The sequence below is a fragment of the Rhea pennata genome, chromosome 5 (assembly GCF_028389875.1).
Source record: "Rhea pennata isolate bPtePen1 chromosome 5, bPtePen1.pri, whole genome shotgun sequence".
NCBI classification, from domain to species: domain Eukaryota; kingdom Metazoa; phylum Chordata; class Aves; order Rheiformes; family Rheidae; genus Rhea; species Rhea pennata.
The window spans coordinates 37391409-37411441 of NC_084667.1; the positions used below are offsets into that span (position 1 = coordinate 37391409).

General features: G+C 39.3%; 1 protein-coding gene across 3 annotated transcripts in view; it reads right to left on the reverse strand.

Annotated features, from left to right (window-relative positions):
• The window catches only part of SERGEF (secretion regulating guanine nucleotide exchange factor), a 147580-nt gene that overhangs the window by 57787 nt on the left and 69760 nt on the right, over window positions 1-20033 (reverse strand). For all 3 annotated transcript variants that reach the window (XR_009958504.1, XM_062576508.1, XM_062576507.1), the window contains one exon: window positions 1422-1458. Coding sequence is in view for 2 of the 3 variants with exons in the window: in XM_062576508.1 (XP_062432492.1) it covers window positions 1422-1458 (37 nt within the window). In the remaining variant the exon portion in view is untranslated. The remainder of the gene's footprint in view (window positions 1-1421; window positions 1459-20033) is intronic.

The following is a 20033-nucleotide window of genomic DNA, read 5'->3' on the forward strand; positions in this document are numbered from 1 at the left end:
TCTCAGTTTATTGCAATTTACAGAATTTCTCTCTATTTTTCCCTGAGATTTCAGTCTAGAAGTCAGAAGCCTTAAAAGGACACAAGGAGAAAGACAGGAAGAAGGTTTAAACACAATGCTTTGCTTCCATTACACTGGAGGAATCTGCTAGTGGTACACTTTAACTTTATCAATTCAGCAAGAAACGCAATGTAATTCTCCAAATTGCTCTTCAGTTGACATTCAGAAGCATCAGCCTGCCAAATACAGGCATGTGACACTGAACAAGCCAGGAGAAAAAGGAAAAATATCTTCTTAGAGCCAGTCACATAAATTAAGCTGAAGTTTGATGAGTTCATTACAAGGTTTAATTATACAAGGATAATTAGAAAATCATATACAATATATACAAAAAGCACCTCTGTGGACAGGTAATGGAACTAATTAGACATTAAGGTAAAAAAAAAAAGTCTTCAAAAGTTAGGGCATGAAATGCAGGTTGCATACAAAATAAAAATAGCTGGTTTCTCCAAACCTGTCATACTGCACTCAAAAAAAAAAAAAAAGGGGGGGGGGGAGGGAAATCACTTAATATCTCAAAACATCAGTACATCAGTTAAGGCAAATCAGCAATGCCAGTGTGGACAGAGTGCTTGGTTTCATTTCCAGCTCTACTATCAACTCATCGATTAACATCTAATGGATAGATCCCTTCTCTGTCTCTTACCCATAAAGAGAATAATTATGCTGATCTCCTTTATGAAGCACCTGAAAATCTACAGTTAAAAAATATTCCTAAATATGTAATTATATGCAACAGCAATCACATATCAGCAACTTCAGCTACTAGCGTATGTCACATAAAGCTGGCGGAAAGCAAGCTTCTGACTGTTCCTGGAGCAGGCACACCAACTTTACTGTGCTGGCATTAGCTTCCCACCAGTTTTGTCATTATTGCAACAGCTGCATTACACTAAAGAATCTAGCTAGCATTGATTGACATTTTGAAGATTTTTTTCCAAACTTCAACCAAGCAGCACAGGATTTTTTCATGGAACTTTTCCATGTAAAACAAAAACTTTTGACCAGCTTCAAATTTAGATGTTGCTCTGAATTTGTAGCCTGAACTGTTGTGATGGCTCCGTTGTAAAACACGCTGTGGCACTTCCTAAACAAGTTCCGCTCTCATAGCCATCAGCTCCTCTACCTCTGCAAGTGCTGGTCAGCAAGAGTATTTTTCATCATCATCACTTATATTATAGATTTTGGTGGTTTCTTTCCTGAACACCTATACATTATATTCTTCCTTACAGCTGCTCTACACAACACCCTTAATCACCCGGTATGTTTACAGTGCACATTTCCCTTTCATCTTGAGCTACTTCCAAATGAAGAAAAAAAAAAAGTCGAACAGGTTTTGATATAAAAATTAAGCTACTTACCAACTACTGCCAGATTATGCTCTGAGCCACATGCGATCTGAAAAAGAAATATGAATAAATAAAAGAGAATCTGCTTTCCAGTGGGAAGATAATCACAATTATGACAGGAAATTAAAAATTTAACCTGAAACAAACAACTACAGTTTGAAGGATGTAAAAATCAAGCTTGAAGTCCTCTCACTTTTAACGAAATTTTATTAGTTGTCTCACTTCGGAGCTGGGGGGGGGGAATAATTGTTTGTTTCATCAATAAACAGGCATTTTATTTTCAAAACTCAGACATTACTGACATTTCCATCCTTAGTAGCAAAGCAAGCAACAACTCTGCAAAAATTGCTTGGCAACACACACAGGAAGCAGCAAGACTGTCCACATGTAGAGAGTAAACCCAGGTTAAGCCTTTACCAGATCAGGACCACACAGACACAACGGGGAGTCAAATGTGCTGTAAAGATCTCCATTTCTTTCATCTACCCTGTTCTTCCAGATCATCCTTCCAGAGCTACACTGATGTATATAGGCTCAGTGTGATAAATGTGAAGTGATACTACCCCTATTTAGATTCCTTGTCCAGAAAGAAGAATACCACAGACCTGAACTCTTTTACTAGTAATAAGTTGTTTTAGTTTATAAAAGCCAAAAGAAGCATATTTTCCTCCAGCCTCATTAGTAACATATTCTTCTACTTCTCAGAAGTATATGTTCAAGAATAAGATATAAAAAAAGACAACTATACTTTCAAAATTTATATATAAATTTGTGTGTGCACAACTTCATACCTTTTAAGACTAGAAAAGCTATTACAATCATCTCAGTGTCTGGATAATCTAGAAGTTAGAAAAAAATCAGGCCTTGCAAACAGTTCATTATGCTGGAGCATCTACGGGTGAACAACACACAAGACTGAAATACAGACCATCATTTAGCTATGAATAAATGCTACGATCAATACTACTCAGTATGTAACCACACCACTACTGTGACTTGAAAACATTTGGTCAACGCCATTCTAGTAACAATGATGAGAAAGAGGAAACAGACTCTCTTTGGGGCTGAAGCATTTAGGCAAGAAATTAAAGCATTTGAAAAAACGGGACAAGAACAAGAGCATATGTGGGGGTGGTCTCATCCTCAGAAAAATCAAAAAGCAGCAGCAGGGAAAGCAATGCCTTTGCAGGAGCACTAGAGGGGCAGCAGCAAGTCATCTGCTCTGCCGTACTGCAGTCAGGCAAAGCTTTGAGTCCCAACTGATAAAATACATAAGTCATCACCATATCCCATATCAATATCCTCATCACACGTCAGAGCCCTATGCGGGAGCAGGGCTGCCTCCCAGTGCTTTTTCACTGGCTAATGATCCCCACCAATGCTTCTCAAGCTTAAAGGTTGATGCCATGGAAACAAGATCCACACAAGGAAAAACACGTGAAGGAAGGCCTTTCAGCAAAAAGCAAATTCTGCATCTTCATCAAGTGCTAAAACTGGCAATATAGAAGCTGCTGCTAATAGAATAAATAATTTTTATTTGAGGCACTAATAATCTATCTCAGCTGCTCCCCTAGAAAACATGATGAACACAGGCAAAGCCTTAAAAAGCATCAGTACAAAAGAACTGCTCAAGCTGGCTCATACTTACAGCCAGGATCCCCTTCAGAAACGCTGCTTTAAAAACAAATAAATAAATAAATAGTGCTGTTCAGAATGTAAAAAAAAAAAAAAAAAAAACCACCTCTATAAAGAACTATTTCCTTCCTATACTTAAAAGTGGCAACTACATAGCCTGCCAAACAGATAGAGAGCTGATGACCACTAAGGGCTTGGCATTCCTACAGCTGTTTTTGCTCACCATGCCCAGCCTCCAAGCCAGCTTTCCAGGTTGGGGGCGAGTCTGCCACAAAGAGCGCTGGGCACGGGCAGACCCTGATCAGCTGCATTATACATACTCACCCACTCTGGCATCTGCACCTGGACAGCCAGTCATGGTCAACACTCTGGGAAGATGCACTGGCTGCAGCTCCACAGCCTGATGGGGGTAACCCACAACCAACCATAAATTATGAGTGTGCTACTTGCATCCCTTTCAGCTGGCAAAAGCCACCTCAGTAGAAATGCCAGCTTAGCCAGCAGTGATTGAAATAAAGCTAAATCTCAAGCAGCTGAGGGCAGTGCCCTGGATTCACCTTTGACAGCACAGCTCAGGGACAGTGCAAGCCACACACCAGCAGCAGTGCCGTACTCCAAACAGGACTTTGCCAGGATTTACATGGAGAGAAAATGGTGTTCACAGCTTTTGCCTTATTCCAGGATGTCCCCTCCTGACACCACAGACCGGACCTCACAGGAACATACCACTACTTCCCCTCCTGAAAAACCCTAGAGGATTCTGAGGTTAGCTTTTGAAACATTGGTCTTAGTCTCTCCATCTATGGTCCTCACTGCAGGCTATCTGTCCACCCGCAGGCTTCCTGCAGAGCTCAGAAGATACCACAACACAGAGTTCAGTCAAGGTTGCTGCTGCTTAATGACTGCACTCCTCTTTTTTCTCCCCTCCCCCTTTAAAATGTTTCGTGACCACCTGCAGTAGGAAACAATCACCCCAAAATGCATAGTTTGTCAGTACAAATAGGGCCCAGACAGAGAAAGACATTGCTGAACAGATATTTTAGGTTTATATTAGCTGTTACAAGCTCTGCAATCAGTACAGGTCACTAACAGAAGCTTGGTATTTACTGCAGCAACCATAATTTTCTGGCTACTTTGCTTCTGTCCCCACCCCCACTGTGCTGCAGAGAAATTAAATTCAGACATCTGCACACTCCCAGTGGAGAGATAAAAACATTCAAGGATACTTACAGTTACAAACATACAATAATGCTTTCTAATTGGGCAGTATTTTTACATTCTCTTAACCTCGAAAAAAATCACTAATCTTACGACAAATCAGAATCACTACTAGCGAGTGAAGCATTCCATGAAACTAAGTAACACAACCCCTTACACACACATTTATACTAACATTCTCCTTTGGTTAGAGGGTTACTTGAGAAAAAAGTTGTGTGAGCATATTGTGCTGTTTGTATCAAAGATCTCAAAGCACTTTACAAATGCCTGTATAAAGACGCCAGGAAAAGAAAGCTTAGGGATCATTTTACTCACAACCTATCTCATTATCCATGCCCTTTCGACCATTAAAAAATTGTTTATTTCTTGCCTTAAATGGAGTGTTAGCAAGCTGTTTTCTACATAGCAATGGTTGCAGTCCAGATCTATCCTTCCAGATAAACAAATGCTTTAAGAGTCAACCAAACGCCCAGTATTTTATCAAGAAAACAGTCAGAGCAAGTTACATGGCTGGTGAAGAGACACCTTGATACAGCGAAAACCAGCACCAGGCAAAATACCAAAATACCATCACCACTTTCTGCAGCATTTGGATACACCTATGACCTACCCCTAACCAAAAATAAATGATGGAATGCAAGAGCAGTGGGCAGTACAAAATACAGAGCAGGCATTTCATTTTTAAGATAAAAATATGTTTGCAAAATAAATATATATGCATCTCATGCATCTTCTTTATACATATATACACACATATATACAATGACATGCGCATACATAAAAATTGAGAGAGGGCTATCAATTCAAGATGGTATCAGGGAAGAAGGTTCATGGCAAAGTTATGGTAAACAGCTCTTTCTTCTTATATCTGGGATAAAAAAAAAAATCTTTCTCAAAAATATAGCCCTCCTTTTACTCCCTCATTCATCCCAGAATCAGACTATCCCAGAGTCTTAAATGCATTTCTCTTCACAACAGCCCTACAAGGTAGGCAAGAATTGTTCCCTTTTCTGCATAGATAGGAAAAAACAAAACATTTAAGGAAAAAATTTATGTGGATGTTTAGATATACAATCTCCCATTGATTTCAATGGATAATTAACAGTCAAAATACCTTTTGCCAACCTATCCCTAAGCACTGTAAAACAAGTCTGGAGAAGGGCATTGAATTGCAGGTTTCAGGCTAGTACCTTAACCACAAGGCTACTTTTTCTTTCCGTACTCTTAGGGATCAGCCTGAGGATGTGCTGTGCAACCCATGGGGAAGATGGAGTCAGAACTGCAGGCCAAGCCAGGCCTTAGGTTTCTAAGGCTGAACCAAGATGTGATGTTTAAGGAGTTGTGTTCGCTTTCTAGTGAATTTCTACCATTCTACCACTTCTAGCTTTTAATTGCATAAAAGCGTAACTCTTTGGGGGTGGGGGGGATGCAAGAGAAGAAAAACATTGAAAGGATATGCACATAAGTCCTTTTATCCGGAGTTTTATACTTACTTGCCTTTGGCCACAACATTCCATGCCCTTTGATAAATTCCACAGAAAACTGCCAAGGCCAGAAGCAGGCAAATGCTTCTGGGATCGGAACTCACAAGGGAAGGAGATGAGGCGACCGAGCGGCTGCAGATCAAAGCTTACATAATACACTGGCATCTTTCTCCCGGTGCTGTTCCTTCATGCCCTTGATGAATGTATTGTAACAATGATTTGTACTGCTTGACACACACTGCCCAACTACATTTGTATGCAGAATTCTACTGATGTGAAATAAATAAATAAATAAATAAAAGGAATCTAATTAGCAAAGCTGTCTTGCTCCCAATGATCCTTCACTAGGAACTCTGTGTTCCTCTTCTGGATCATTTGACTCCTGACTGATAAGGAAGCAACTTGCTAACCTAGTCACATTCCTTGGCTTGCACAAGACTAAGTGCAGTTTAATGCAACACTTTCGTAGCAACCAGTACAACTTCCCCAAGCGCAGCACATTAAATCTGTTCCTAGCCGTTAGCTGTACCAGTGGAAAAGTGAGAAGCCCAATATCTTACAGTTCACAAGACGTTTTTCATTTTCTGCCAATCTAATTTTATATTTCTGGTTCCCCTCTCCTTATTTTTTCCACTGCAAGCAGAGAAATCACAACAGAATTTAAACCAAATTCTGCAAGAAAACATTTATCTCCCAGGCAAACCTGATGAAAAGCCAACAGCCACAAAAATGGACCTCTGCAAGTAGGCAGGAAGAGGGGAAGCATTAATTCTTTTCCTCTAATTTGACAGTGGCAGGATGCAGTAAGCTCTCCCAGCAGAGGTTTTGATCCATAGCTCTTTACAGCCTTCAGACCAGTGCCTTCCCAGCCCAGAACTGATCACAACAGTCTCATGTGTGCTGAAAATGCAAAATGCTTTTCCTAGTGCAGTATTTCCATTGCTTTTCCATTTGCTGCTTGAGTCCTACTTCCAATCATTCAGTACTTGTTCTGCCAATCATCTCAGAACCACCAGAAAACCAGCTCATGTTCCAGCTGACCATCCCCAAGGTCTTGCCTCTATACCTTCCCACCCTATAAATTACATATATTTCTCAAGTCCCTGTACACATCCCCTCTCTGACACTAAATCACATGGGAAAAACTGCTATGCTATCCACTGACTAGCTAAAAATCATTCTTCAGGGAACATATCTGTGGTGGAGAGTAGGTCACAGTTGTACCTCTCTGATTTAGTCTGGATGCAGTTTGAGTCTCAAATGATGGCCATCATACAAATGGATGATACAAATAGTTGTAATTCTAAAGCAAAAAAATGCTGGCTTTTAGTATCAGGTTGGAGGTACTGTATAAAGTTATCAGCAAAAAGATGAGGCACAGTGGATGAAAATAAAAGGAAAAAAGAAAAATTCTAACTACTGATAAATAATCAGTGAACATTTCCACAACAGGTTCACATCACGCCAACCCAAATGTACCTGAAAAGTCTACTTTCAAGGCAAGCATGATCTCCCTGAAAAACGTGGGGAAGAAAAAAAAAAAAAGGGATGCATTGTTTGTTTCAAACTAAGGAGGGATGAACTGAGATCTCAAGGAAAAGTAAGATCCATGTCCATCAACAGAAAAATCTGATCATTTGCAGGTAATAGGATAACACAAATGTTACTGAGTTCCTAGGATGAACACCAGCAGAACTAGGTTCAAATGGAATGAGAAGAACATAGCCAAGAAAAGTGTGATAAAAATCTGCCCAAGCAAGCAGGGTCAGCTGGCTCATCTCCATTCCCTGAAGATTTTCCAGTTGTCTGAGTGACAATTTGAAATATTTTAAAACTAATGAAAGGATAAACCAAAATTAAGTCAAGGTCAGGCAATCCCAATTTGTTTCCTACAACAAGATCTCCATACAGTCTTCATTTCCTTGTGTAAACCAAGTCTAAAATTCCACATCTGATTGGTAAAGAAATTGTCAATCACATCAGCCTTGACTGCTAATATATCCATATTCCCAGATTTATTTCTGAGCAGCACATATCCCCACAAGGGCACAATCCTCACTAACGTTACAGACATCTCTACCCACATTCAGATACAAAGTAAGGGAATAGAGCCTTCAACAGGCACATAGCTTTATGTAAGGGAATTTCTTCACTATTTTTTCAAAGTGATTTTGATTCAGATTGATTCATCCATGCAATTGTTTCCCAGCTCTTTACATTCTCTGTAATCCTGTCTCCCAAATTAGATGAGGGAGACTGACACATTATTTACAATCTATTGAGCCTGCTTTGAGGCCTAAAACTATTTTGCTTCTTATCTGAAGCCTGCAAACACTACTTTAACATAACAAATGAAAGGAAGAAGCCAGGAACACAAAAAGAAAAAAAAGTCAGAACTTCTGTACTCTTCCGGCCCAATTGTACTATTTAGAAACCTATCTTTACCAACAGATTATTCTGACTTTTTCAGGTCAAGATTTATAGCTTGAGGTATGCCCCACTTCCAAAGTAGTACGTTTGCCTTTTCTTCCTATGCTATTACATGTTAAAAAAAAAGTTTTTTCTTCATAGTATATAAATGTCATCACTACCCATCTGAATGTGCCTTTTTTTTTTTTTTTAATACTGTGAGTTTAATGAAATGAATGGTACAATTAAACAGTGATTGCAGGCAAGCATTCTGTCAAAGTACACATCATTATCCAGAATACAAGTCATGACAATAAGTGCTATTCGGGGAAAAAAAAAAACATACTCTTCTGCTTAAACAGAAGGTTTCCTAGGTCATCTTATGGATGCGTAACTGCAGTTTTAAGCTTCTGATAAGAATATGGGCTTTACATCTCTTTGTGGCAAAAGTCTTATTTTTAATCTATTTAGAATATACTCTGAAATATTTCAGTGATGCTGGAGAGAATTACAGATCAAATGTACATATTGTGGGTATTTTGCTTGTAGTAATACCAGTTTGGGAGAGTGCAACATCACTCCAAAAAATGTAGAGAACTCTAAACACAGAGCCTGCAGGTTGTACAGTACCACAGATATTTGGTGATTCCATAGACCTGAAAGGAAAAATGACTTTTTTTAAATATATAAAGTTTTTATCTCAAAGAATAGACTTGTTGGGTATTCTACAGAACAGGCAGACACCATCCCTAAAAGACCCTCTTAATAGAGAAAAGTGCTGTTAGCACAGCTCTGGCTGGGCCTTGCTTTCTCAAGACAGAAGCTGTCACTTGATTAGCTCTAACTATATCGCCCAGAGAGAACCGTCCCCATCAACGTGAAGTCTCGCTTTGCGACTGTCTAGCATATGTTTTTTTGGAATCTCCTTTACAGTATTTTCTTCTTTATATGGTTTTCATCTACAGTATCCTTCATTAAAAATTGCATCCAAAACCCCGAGCAGTATTATCAAGAGGGTATTATCACAATGTCATTAAGGAATCCTACTCTTAAAGTGTTGAGGCTTTTTGCTTCTTCCAGCAGTAAATCTAAGCTTCTAAGGCAATGCTGAATGCCTCAGGTTTTTCAGGGATATGGGGGAACTAACATCCAGGGAAATTGCTAAACGTTCAAGGAAGCACTCCTGTACAACTGAACTGACCTTTCCCGTATTACTAGCCCTGTTGACCACAGTGAGCATTGCTGTTTGCATAAACTAGCCATACACAAATACACTGTCACTGAAGGGAATAAAAAGAACAAAATCTCCAAAATAGCTAACGTTACTTGGAAAGAAACAAGCACATCACTGGAAATACAGAACCACTCATGTAGTTTAATTTGAAGTACGCTTCACCAGATCTAGTGCCTTTCAGAAACACATTTGAGACAACCCATCAGATGGTCAGGAATGCAAATCTTTGCTTCATTTTATGCAAACCTTTGCCTCATTTTAAGTACAACCCTCACCATCTCTCCTTCTCTCTCCCTAAACACACACACACACACTTCAAAACAATTGGAAAATGTTTTCATTGGTTTAATTTGTAAGTCAAAAAAGCAGTTCAGGAACTCCCTAAAATACATCCAAATAAACATCTGGGGAAAACAAAGTTTCCAGCACCAGCTAACTCAACTTGAAGAGAGAGTTTTCTCAGTTCATCTATGCTCCAGCAAAGCTGCAGGCATGCAGCTTCCACAAGGGTTAGCCTTGTAAAAGTACATCAAGTTGTGAATTCTGCTGACTGTCCAGTCCTTTACCTCTCCAAAAAAAAATGGTGCTTACGCCCTCAGGGAGACATGTAACTGTCTGCTCTTGAATGTTGAATTCTCCATTTCTGCAGCACTTAAAAGACTAGCACCCTGCAGCAAACTTACTGAAAAATAAATAAAATGTAACCTTGCTAAGACTCCAATGCAAAGACAAACAGAACAGCTCTTCTGGGTAAACAGGGATAACGTTAGTAATGATACAGATAAAGACTGAACCTTAATGCAAGTCACAAAAGGAGAATTAGGGAAAAAAACATATCTGAAGTGACTACACAGCTGACAGAAAGGCATATTTATTAAAAAGCTGAATTTTTAAGTCCACAAAGTTTCAACTTGAACATGTTTTTTCCCCTACTTTTCTCCTAAAGCTATTTTCTCAAAGCAATGGACAACTTCCTGACAAAGTATATTCTGACCGTAATCTTAAGCAAAAAAGTCACAAACTCTTGCTGTTACTCCACTGGAAGGAGGTCACAAGATACATGCATTTTCCAGCTCCAGAAAAAGCAGTACAGCTGGCTGACACCAGTCTGTCCAGGCAGCCCACCAAAAGACCTCCAGCTGTTCATATTCATTTGCAGCTGCTGGGTTGCTCCTTAAAAAAAAAACAAACATCCATTCCACTGTTTAGTGAGATCTAGCAGCTGCCTAATTACAAGACATTTCTATATGCACTAACCATCTTTCTTGCACAATATCCACCCCTTGCTCTCTCTTTCAGTCCTTGCTATCTTTGAGGCATGATTGTTTCACGCCTGTGCTTGTGCACCAGTTTCAAATGTCCCTTTCTTCTCTTGTTTTCTCTGTGCACATGGCAGTCGCATCAACTTCAATTGTTCCTAGTCCTGCCAGGCAACCAAAATGCTGCTGGGGCAGAGTAAATTCAGAGGTGTGTCCCACCTCACAAGCCGAAAGAAGCAGTGGCTGGGTTTTTAATTGATGTTAGTGGACAATTTTTCTTATGATCTGTTTCTAAATATAACAAATAAGATTTGGGCAGTTAGAAAGAATAAACATTATAATCACTATGATACTCTTCAAGGCTAATTGTGGAAAAAAGGGGTTTAACAAGATCAACTACATTCATAATAATTTATCCACAGAATTTGCTTATACATGCTATAATCAATGCCTACAGGAAAACAAAATAAAACATTTTCTCCTCCAAAGCTCATGCAATATTTCAGTTATCTCCATTACTGAGAATGGATACCCTGCAATAGCCATCATCTGCAGTTGATGCCAAAGAACCATAAAGCACTCACAGCTCAATCTTTTGATGCCTACATATGCCAAAAGTCAGGTCTTTATTATTCCTCAGAAGTAAATGCTTTCTTGATTAAGGCAGCAGTAGATGAGATGCAGTCAATTCAGCAGCTACCAGTGTAAAGGCCCTGACCAGCTACAGTATAAACAAGTATAAACAGACTTCCGCTGAGAACCGTAAGAAATTGAGAATGCACCTGTGCAAGCACACTCCCACAAGCAGAGGATTTCCACTACAACATAACAAACATGGAGATAACCTATTCTTAAACTGAATTAAGCAGCACACCAGCAGTCTGAGAAACACAAAGCCCAAATTTCCCAAGTATTGTGTAAGGAAAGTAGAGTCCTAAAAGTGGCATTTTGACAAAGTCAGAGTATAGTAAATCTCTCCCCTCTTCATGGAATGCTAACGAAAATCACAAGGCAACAAGTTTATAAAATCTAAGCAGAGACTAAGTTCACAAAAAAGCCACACTTTTACATTTTTTCAGAACGAAGCAATTAATCCTATTATAGCACAACCATATGACAATGCCAGATTGGCATGAACCCTAGTAAATATATTTATCTGTGAACTCCTGCTTGCCACAGTCTTATTCTTGTCTCCCCATTACAATTAGGGATGGGCTGCATTGTACAGCAAAAAATTTATAACCAATAATTACTTCTCCCTTTAATTTCCAAATACTACCACACAAAAACCTATATATTCTGGAATTAAAAAATAGCTTTTATAGGATTAATTTTAAAAATTGTTCATTTAATACATCCACTTGTGCATTGTCTGCACATATGCGTAATTTAAGATGTGGTAATCCTCATTTGTTTCTTTTGGGGGGGGGGTGTCACACTTTAAATCTAGTGGAGTTCCTTGTACTACCTGTGTAAAGGACATAACAGATATTAAAAAACAACCTAAAAAAAAAGCAGGATGGATAGTGAAGGTTCTATAGCATGAACTCATTTAGAGAGCTTGAAATTAAGGAGTGCTGAGAGTGAATCAGAACTCCAGACTGAGCTAAGAAAATCCAACAAATGGGTAAGTTCAAGACAGATAAAACACAGTGTGTGCAGGTACATCATAATAGATCTTTCTGGATACCAAAAGATCATTTAAACTGTTCATATACAGAGCTAGATTCTAAATTAGTTGGAACCTTTCAGGAGAAGTATCTCACATCACTGTGGACCACCCAACTAGAGATAATCTGTTCAACGTAAAAGAGCAACTCAAAAAGACAATAGGATGGTTTAGAGATAAAGCTGATATTGTCATCTTTTCATAAAGACCGGTTATGTTTTACAGCTCCAACCTGATACACTGTGATCATGGTACATCCTGTCAGTGTCAAGAAGGAAAAAAAGAAGGAGCACCTGTAAAATAAACACCAAATGTCTTGGCCTAACAGCAGCAAAGTGTTACAAAGATCCCTGATCCTGTCAACAGTCAGATTATTTATGCCTAGAAACAGTGGAGAAATTAATAACAGCACACCAATGTTTCAAAAATCAAGCACTCTAGAAAGTCCTAGTTATCTAATAAATGCAAAAGGACTCTTCATTCCAGGAACAAGACCTCAGTTCTAGTCACCACAGCTCCACGTAGCACCTAATGCTGCCGTGCCCATACTGGTTTCACCCTGCTAGGCCTGAAGAGATTGTGCTCAGTGGGTACCGCAGCACTTGGACAGGCTACATCAGCGCTGTTCCCAAGAGGGGAGCAGCTTGCAACGGAAGAAGCAACCAATGATGCATTGTTACCAGTATGATCTGCATGGCTGCGGTACATTTTTTGGCAGATCTAAGACATGGTGAGACAACCTCCATTGCCAAAGCAAGGGCAACAGCTGATTTTCCTTGCACACTAGACATTATTAAGGGTCTTACTGTAATGCACAGGGAACACTGATCAACTGAAAATAACATCATGCACTGAAGATGAGAGTTACAGATCTTTGCTTTTCTAATATGAAAAAAACTGTTCACCTAGAAAATAGACAGTTTTTAATATTAGATATTTTGATTTAGCTATTTCCAGGTATTAGAAGACTAAGCAATTTGTTTCAGGGGCTAATTATCCTCATTGTAAGTCTAAGTTCCCTTAATTAGTCTTCTACTTCTCATTTAGTCCTTTTGTTCTACCTTAAAAGAATAGCCCTTAGTATCTATTCCTCCCTTAGTTACTTATCAATAGAAATTAAGGTAGTCCTCGTCCTTCTGAATCTAGATGATAGCCCTTTCATATTCCAATGAAAGTTTTTTCTAAGGTTTTCACATTTTTCACAGGTTTCAAGCTATTTCTTCGTGTTGTTCTTGAATTGTTCAAATTAATTCTATATTGGACACCATACAACAGTAAAGGCTAGTGCCCAACATACCTCTCCTCCGAGCACTCTTTCCACCAGACACCCAGGAAAGGAATTAATCTTTTTATCAGCCACAGCATAACACCAGAAGACCACACTCAGCTGACTCCCACCTCAAACTACTCATCTTTCAGTGCTACTCCTGCACAGAGGAGAATCCCTCCTCTGGTTACAGTGACCTGCAGTGTTGCTCCTATATGTATGGCCTTACATGTGCCAGCATTGAGCTAACTAGTATCTGCCCTCCTGAAGTAACCAAACAGTGCAGCTAGTGACTCCACTAGAAACACAAGCTTTATCAAGGCTTCTATTTACAGCGATATTTCAGGAACCTTTCAGAGACATTTGGTAATAGCTTTTTAATTCTTTTAACATATGACATCCTTATTTTGTATCCTTGTAATATTTCCTAATCAAAATGTCATACACAGTCTAGTCAAATGTCTGACAAATCTATGTTAGTTAAATCAGCATTTGACATTGACACATTTATCAATCAAACTTTCATCTCATAAAATAATAGGTAGCACATTAGTTTGACAAGATCTATTTTCCATAGCCACATACTGACTGCAAGCAACTACATCATGATCCTTTAAATCTTTATTGAACAAAACCCATGTCAGCTATGCCATTATTTTGGCCAAGGCAAATATCAGGCTGACAGGCCTATAATTACTTGAGTCATCTTATTCAACCTTTTAAAATATTGGCAGGCTATATTGTCTTTCATCCAGGCTTCCGAAACTGCCCTGATGTTCAGAAACATCCACAATCTAGAGAGCATATGGGTCAACATCACCAAAACTCTTAGACGGACATCTTCCAGCCTTGATACTTTTAAAATTCTCCCTTTAGAGGGTGAATAAATGTTGATGCAGGGATGTGAATCGTATCACTACACGGAATTTCCACCTTTTTCCCCAAATGTAGAACAGAAGTTATTACTAATGTAAAACTTGCCTTGCAGGATTTGATGTTTTGCCAGTGGATATACTAGAAAAGTTCTAGTACTGATAGCGCATAGTCTTCTGTATCTGTCAGAGCAAACTCACCCACAATATTGTGGGTCTCTTCCTATCCTTATTAGATGGAGCTGGTCAGCCTACGTACAATACGGTAGTTCACGACAGGCTGGAGTTAGTGCCTTACTTTATACTTTGGTTTAGTTTTTTCCCCTTCCTCCCACTAGAGGCCCCTTAAGGATACAAGGCTTCTTACTTCCACCATTAACAGCCAAGAAACAGGTAATGCAGTTTTTAATATAGGGCCCCTTCCACTCCTGAGTGTCTATCTACTTGATTCTTGAAGAAACTGTAGCCAGAGATGTTGACACTCCAGTCACTCTCCCCCTAAGGTTTCATAGTGAAATATGTTGTTGCATTTTAGCATAAAGGAGAGTACTTTATTCTTTGATGTTTACCTCAGCCTATAAGCAAGGAAGCTAAACTCAACAAGAGGCAGGGAGGGCAGAGATATTACTGGTGACTTCTTGCATTAATTCCCATCCTACTCCTGTTGAATCACATCTTTGCTTTAGTTCTCTAAGTCTCTCTGCAATATAGCAGCACAGAAGAATCAAGACAGACAAGACAGTCTTTCAAACAACATTTTATGAGCAGTGCTATATACTCACTAAAGAAAAGTCAGATCATGAAAATGACTCCTAAAGATAAGGACACATTCTTTACTTAATACATCCAGAAAGCCACTGTGAAATACACTGGTCAGAAATCCCTTTACAAAACCTGTTTTCCATTTTAATTAAGCATTCCTTCAAGAGCATGTGATTTTTAAAATTTCAGCCTAATGTGATCCCATAGTCTATGCCACTTGATGGAATATGAAATCACAGGAACTCTGAAGTACAGAGATTTAAAATCTGTTATTAAAGTAGCTGCATTTCTGCAATAGATGAATATTGCAGGATAAATTAAAGTCAGCAGCACTCCAGACTTCACCACTGATTACTAAACATACACACACCTCTCAGGTGTCTGGAATTCAAAATGGTATTGCTCTTTAGATGGAAGTGGAAAGGCTGCGTTTCTCCCCATTTCAGTATCTTTTAGAAATCTGTTGAACTCATTTAGCTTAGTATTACACAAACAGCATAGCTAAGAGCAAGAATAACAATAAGGAAACTTCCTTCCAGATATTCTCAGATGCAATAAAACTGAGATGTCTCTTCATGACAGCTAAAAACCATCAACCTTGAATTCTCAGGCCAGGGACATCCAGAGTGCTTTACTCTCATAGCACAGGTCATCACACAGGAAGGACTGAAAACTACTACTCAAGTAACCTGTGAACAAGGTGCAGTGTCCCTACCCACACCTACACGCATGCTATTTAAGTGCTGGCAAATACCCTGAGTGCCAGGTTTTGCCAGCCTAATTTGTGAGAGCACTTTCTCTAGTCAACATCTTGTTCCTGCACATGGAGCACCAGCTCAAGGGCATCTTCTCCTCAACCTCCACCACCTACATGAGCTCAGACTCTACTGTGTTGCCCAGCCTCTCTGCTATCCACTCTATATACAAGCTATTTCACCTTCAAAGAGGCGAGATCTATCTGGCATGGTTGCCCTACTGGTACTTTCAAATGACACTGGGAACCAAAGCATGTTCCTCCTAATGATTGCAAATGCATGGGACCGTTGTACTTCAGGAGTGAAAAAAGAACAAAATCTGATCTTCCAGCTATTTCAATATACTGGAACAGTATCTTCTACAGTAGACTTCACCACAAAAATATCTGAAGTCTTCCAAAATGCAGAGTATCACTTCCCAAATGAAATGCCCAAATGAACCCTGGAATGGCAGCTGTGAACTTGCCTTTTCAACCTAGTACTAAAATACTGTAGTACTTACTAGATGAAAAGAGCTGGGTTAGTCACACTACCTTTAGAGCCACACACTGAAAAAAAATATTTGGATGAAACCCTATTTTTGAATGTTACATTATCCAAGAAAAAGCATTTTACCTATGAATAAATTCCTATTACATTTTAATATATTCCTTTTTATTTGCATCAAATCTGACTTCTAACACTGCACCTCTGTCATCTTTGCATATAGCATGCACATATTGTGGGCTTCAGGCTTTTTTCCCCCCTTAAAAATAAAAAGAGAGAGAGAGAGAGAGCGCGCGCGAGAGAGAGCGTGCGGGAGCGTGCTCACATCTCTTTCCAGTTTCTCAAATGAATATTTTGCAAGACTACTGCTTGAGATAGAAAGAAGCCCTTTTCTAGCTAGAGGATTAAAACATTCAGTAACTTCTAAGTATCACTCAGCATATATGCAGGCAGGCTGTGGACATACATTCATTACTGAATTCTTCACATTACTTGTGCCCAAAGCAACTGCGAATGTCACAAAGCCAAAATAATCTTTAACTTGCTTAAGGCACATTCATACATTTTTTTCTTTTTCTGGACTACTTTTGATTTTTCCATTCATTCCTTTCTTTTGCCTCTGTTTCCTATTTCCTTTTCTTTCAGAGCGTGCCCACAGGCGTTTGGGCATAAAGGACAAATACACCATACCATGGTGAGGACTGCAGGCTACAAGCAGAAGAAGCACTAAGTTAAGCTGTAATGGGGGCGGGGGAAGATAGGGACAAGTAATGTGTGCATATGTGTCTGAGATTACTTTTAAGTGAAAGCATGGCAGTAAAATATCCTGCAAGTTTTCCTGGCTGATTTTACTTTGTAGTCTATAAGGGGGAAGAGATCCTCTATAACTGAAAAAGGTCTAGGAATGAAAGTAAAAGGGAGTGCTAAGCACCTCTCTCTTCCCCTCCTGCTCTGGAAAACTATGATGCCTTTTTAAAACTATCTATATTTTTTCTTCCATTTTTCCCTTTGTCGATCCATTACTAAAGATTAACAATGTCACATGCAGGAGAAAGATTATGACTGCTAACTTTATACAGACAAAAATATTTAGCATATCCCTGAATTTATTATTAGGAACATACATAAGCCCATACTTAGAAGTTAAGAATCTATTCTGGAGCTTCCTGACTACAGAAAGTACTAATTTTAAAGCAAACAGAAATAAGAACAAGCATCGAATTACACTGCATTAAAAAAAAAAAAAAAAAAAAAACATAAATTCAGTAAAATTCAGTGTGCAACTGTCATCTATAGAGTGCAAGAACTATGCTTCTTAAATCATTTTTGAAGGAAATTTTCCACATGCTTTTCAGAGGCTCCCTTGACTAAAAGGAGAATAAGAAACAAAGGCTAAATTGTTCACAAGGCTGCCTGAAGAAAAAAGGCCCTTTCAGGTCAGCATGAAGGGTAATAACATTCACCTCAGCCTCAGCAATTAAGGAAATTGTTTCTATCTCTACAGCCATCAGTCTCTTGAAAACTGAAGGAACAAAGCATTCAACACAAACATGAATGCAATGTCGACCAGATTACCAAAAAAAAGACTAAAAATATACTTGGATAACAAAAGACTCTTTCAGAGGGGAAAAACGGAGGAGCTAGGCAGTGCATTAAAATTATTTCCCTGGCTCCCGTTCAGCTACTGTCCAAGCACAGCTTCACTGTTTGGCACATCGCTTGCATCTCCTCACGTCACCTTCGTGCCTTGCTCAGATAACCTACAGATAAAAACCTACCCAGCCTTATTCAAGGACTCAGCAGTATTAACCCACTAACCAGCAGCAAAAGCTGCGGCTTTCTTGATTCATAAAGAATTTTTAAAGCCCAGTGAACTCCAGAGAGCAGGGAAGGTGAACGCTCACATCTGACTGAGGCATACAGCTCCCTCCAGTTTGCTTACGAAGAAGGATGTGTTCATTAGCTGGTGAGAGGAGCTTACAAAGCTACGACGTCTGCAAGTCTCTGTAGTAAGAAGTCGCAAAGGTGGAAAGGGTATGCTAAACCTGAGATTCCTTTCATCAGCCTGATATGTTTTAATTAGTTATAGAAAATGCTTTCCCATTTTCACATCAATTAAATGTTTGCCACTCAGGCCTGTTCAATGCCACAATAGAGGTCGCCCCTCAGCCATCTGCTCCTAAAGCCCAGCCAGCCCAGGGCATGAGCGCACACATCACTGTCTGCTTCACAGATTAGACATGAGCAAAAACAAGATGACCTTTTCCAAGTAAAATTGCAGGAGGGGATTGGGGGCCATCCAGCCTTCCTCCACTGCCCATCACCACTCTCCCTGTGCCACAGCTAAGCAAGGCAGCAGGATCCACCCTGACATTTGCCACCTGCCGCCCGTCCTGCATCATCACTACCGAGGCGCTGCACTGCCCCGAGACCTGCTTCACTTCCATTTGTAGCAGGGCTCTGTCTTATTAAGCAAGAGGGATGCCTAAACTAATAGCAAACTAAACAAAAGAGGAAAGATGGATTTGATGAAACAGGCCTTGCTAGTCCGTGTGTCCTCAAAAAGCCAGAGGTGGACGGGCCTTTCTAAGGTGATGCTTATGGCCACTGCAGTATCTGCAGGCAGATCTGGCTATGTGCATACAGCGCACACACAACAGACACCTAGCAACGTTTTCCTAGCAACAGCATCACAGCAACATTTTTCAGGAAGCTTCTCACTTTCTGCCAAGGTTACTTGCAGATTACACTTAGCACAGAGAACTGCTTGGCTCAGACATCATTTTTGTGCCGTCTTGAACGTGCCCACGTGAACCGATGTGACGACCACGACACAGGGAAGAATAAAGACATTCCACAAGTTCACCAGGGAAATCGTTTTTTAAAGCATTCAGCACACCATCTGACAGGGACAGCTTGCAAGCAAATGTATGATCATCTCACAATATAAGAAAACAGTGATATCTGTAGTCAGATGTTCTTTAATTTGGGGGTTGTTTCGTGAAAATTGCTAGCTTTATATAAAGACATAGCAGGTTTCTGCTAGTTTCTTTCTCTACAAGAAGAGACTTAAGTTTCTAACACTACCTATCACCTCAAAAGAATATACTAAAGAGAAAAAAATTTAAACAGACATATATTCTTTGATGAACATAATTGAAAGACAGTGAAAGTATGTAGTGCATCACATACCTTAAAGATTTTGGTTATAAAATCATTTGAAGAATTTGCAAAGTTGAACTACATTGGTGAGTTAGTTTATCTTATTTCATCTGGGCTCCCGAATTTTTCAGGTAGAGAAGCACTCACTTCCCGCCCCGCCCAGATGCAAGAACTTTTTTTTTCCCGATTATTAGAGTTGTGATCAATTTTCCCTCTGATAAAGAATTATAAAAAAAAATATATATATAAAATAACCCTGAAACAAACATCAGCCACAAAGAAAAATCTTCATCATCAGTTCTTTCAACTTAAATAAGAAATTTTAAACTTTGGCTTTTTCAAGCTTTTGGTGAGTAATCTCTTCTGACTGGAGAGCTGTAGAAGTAACTCCCTGCACAGTCATATGGCAAGA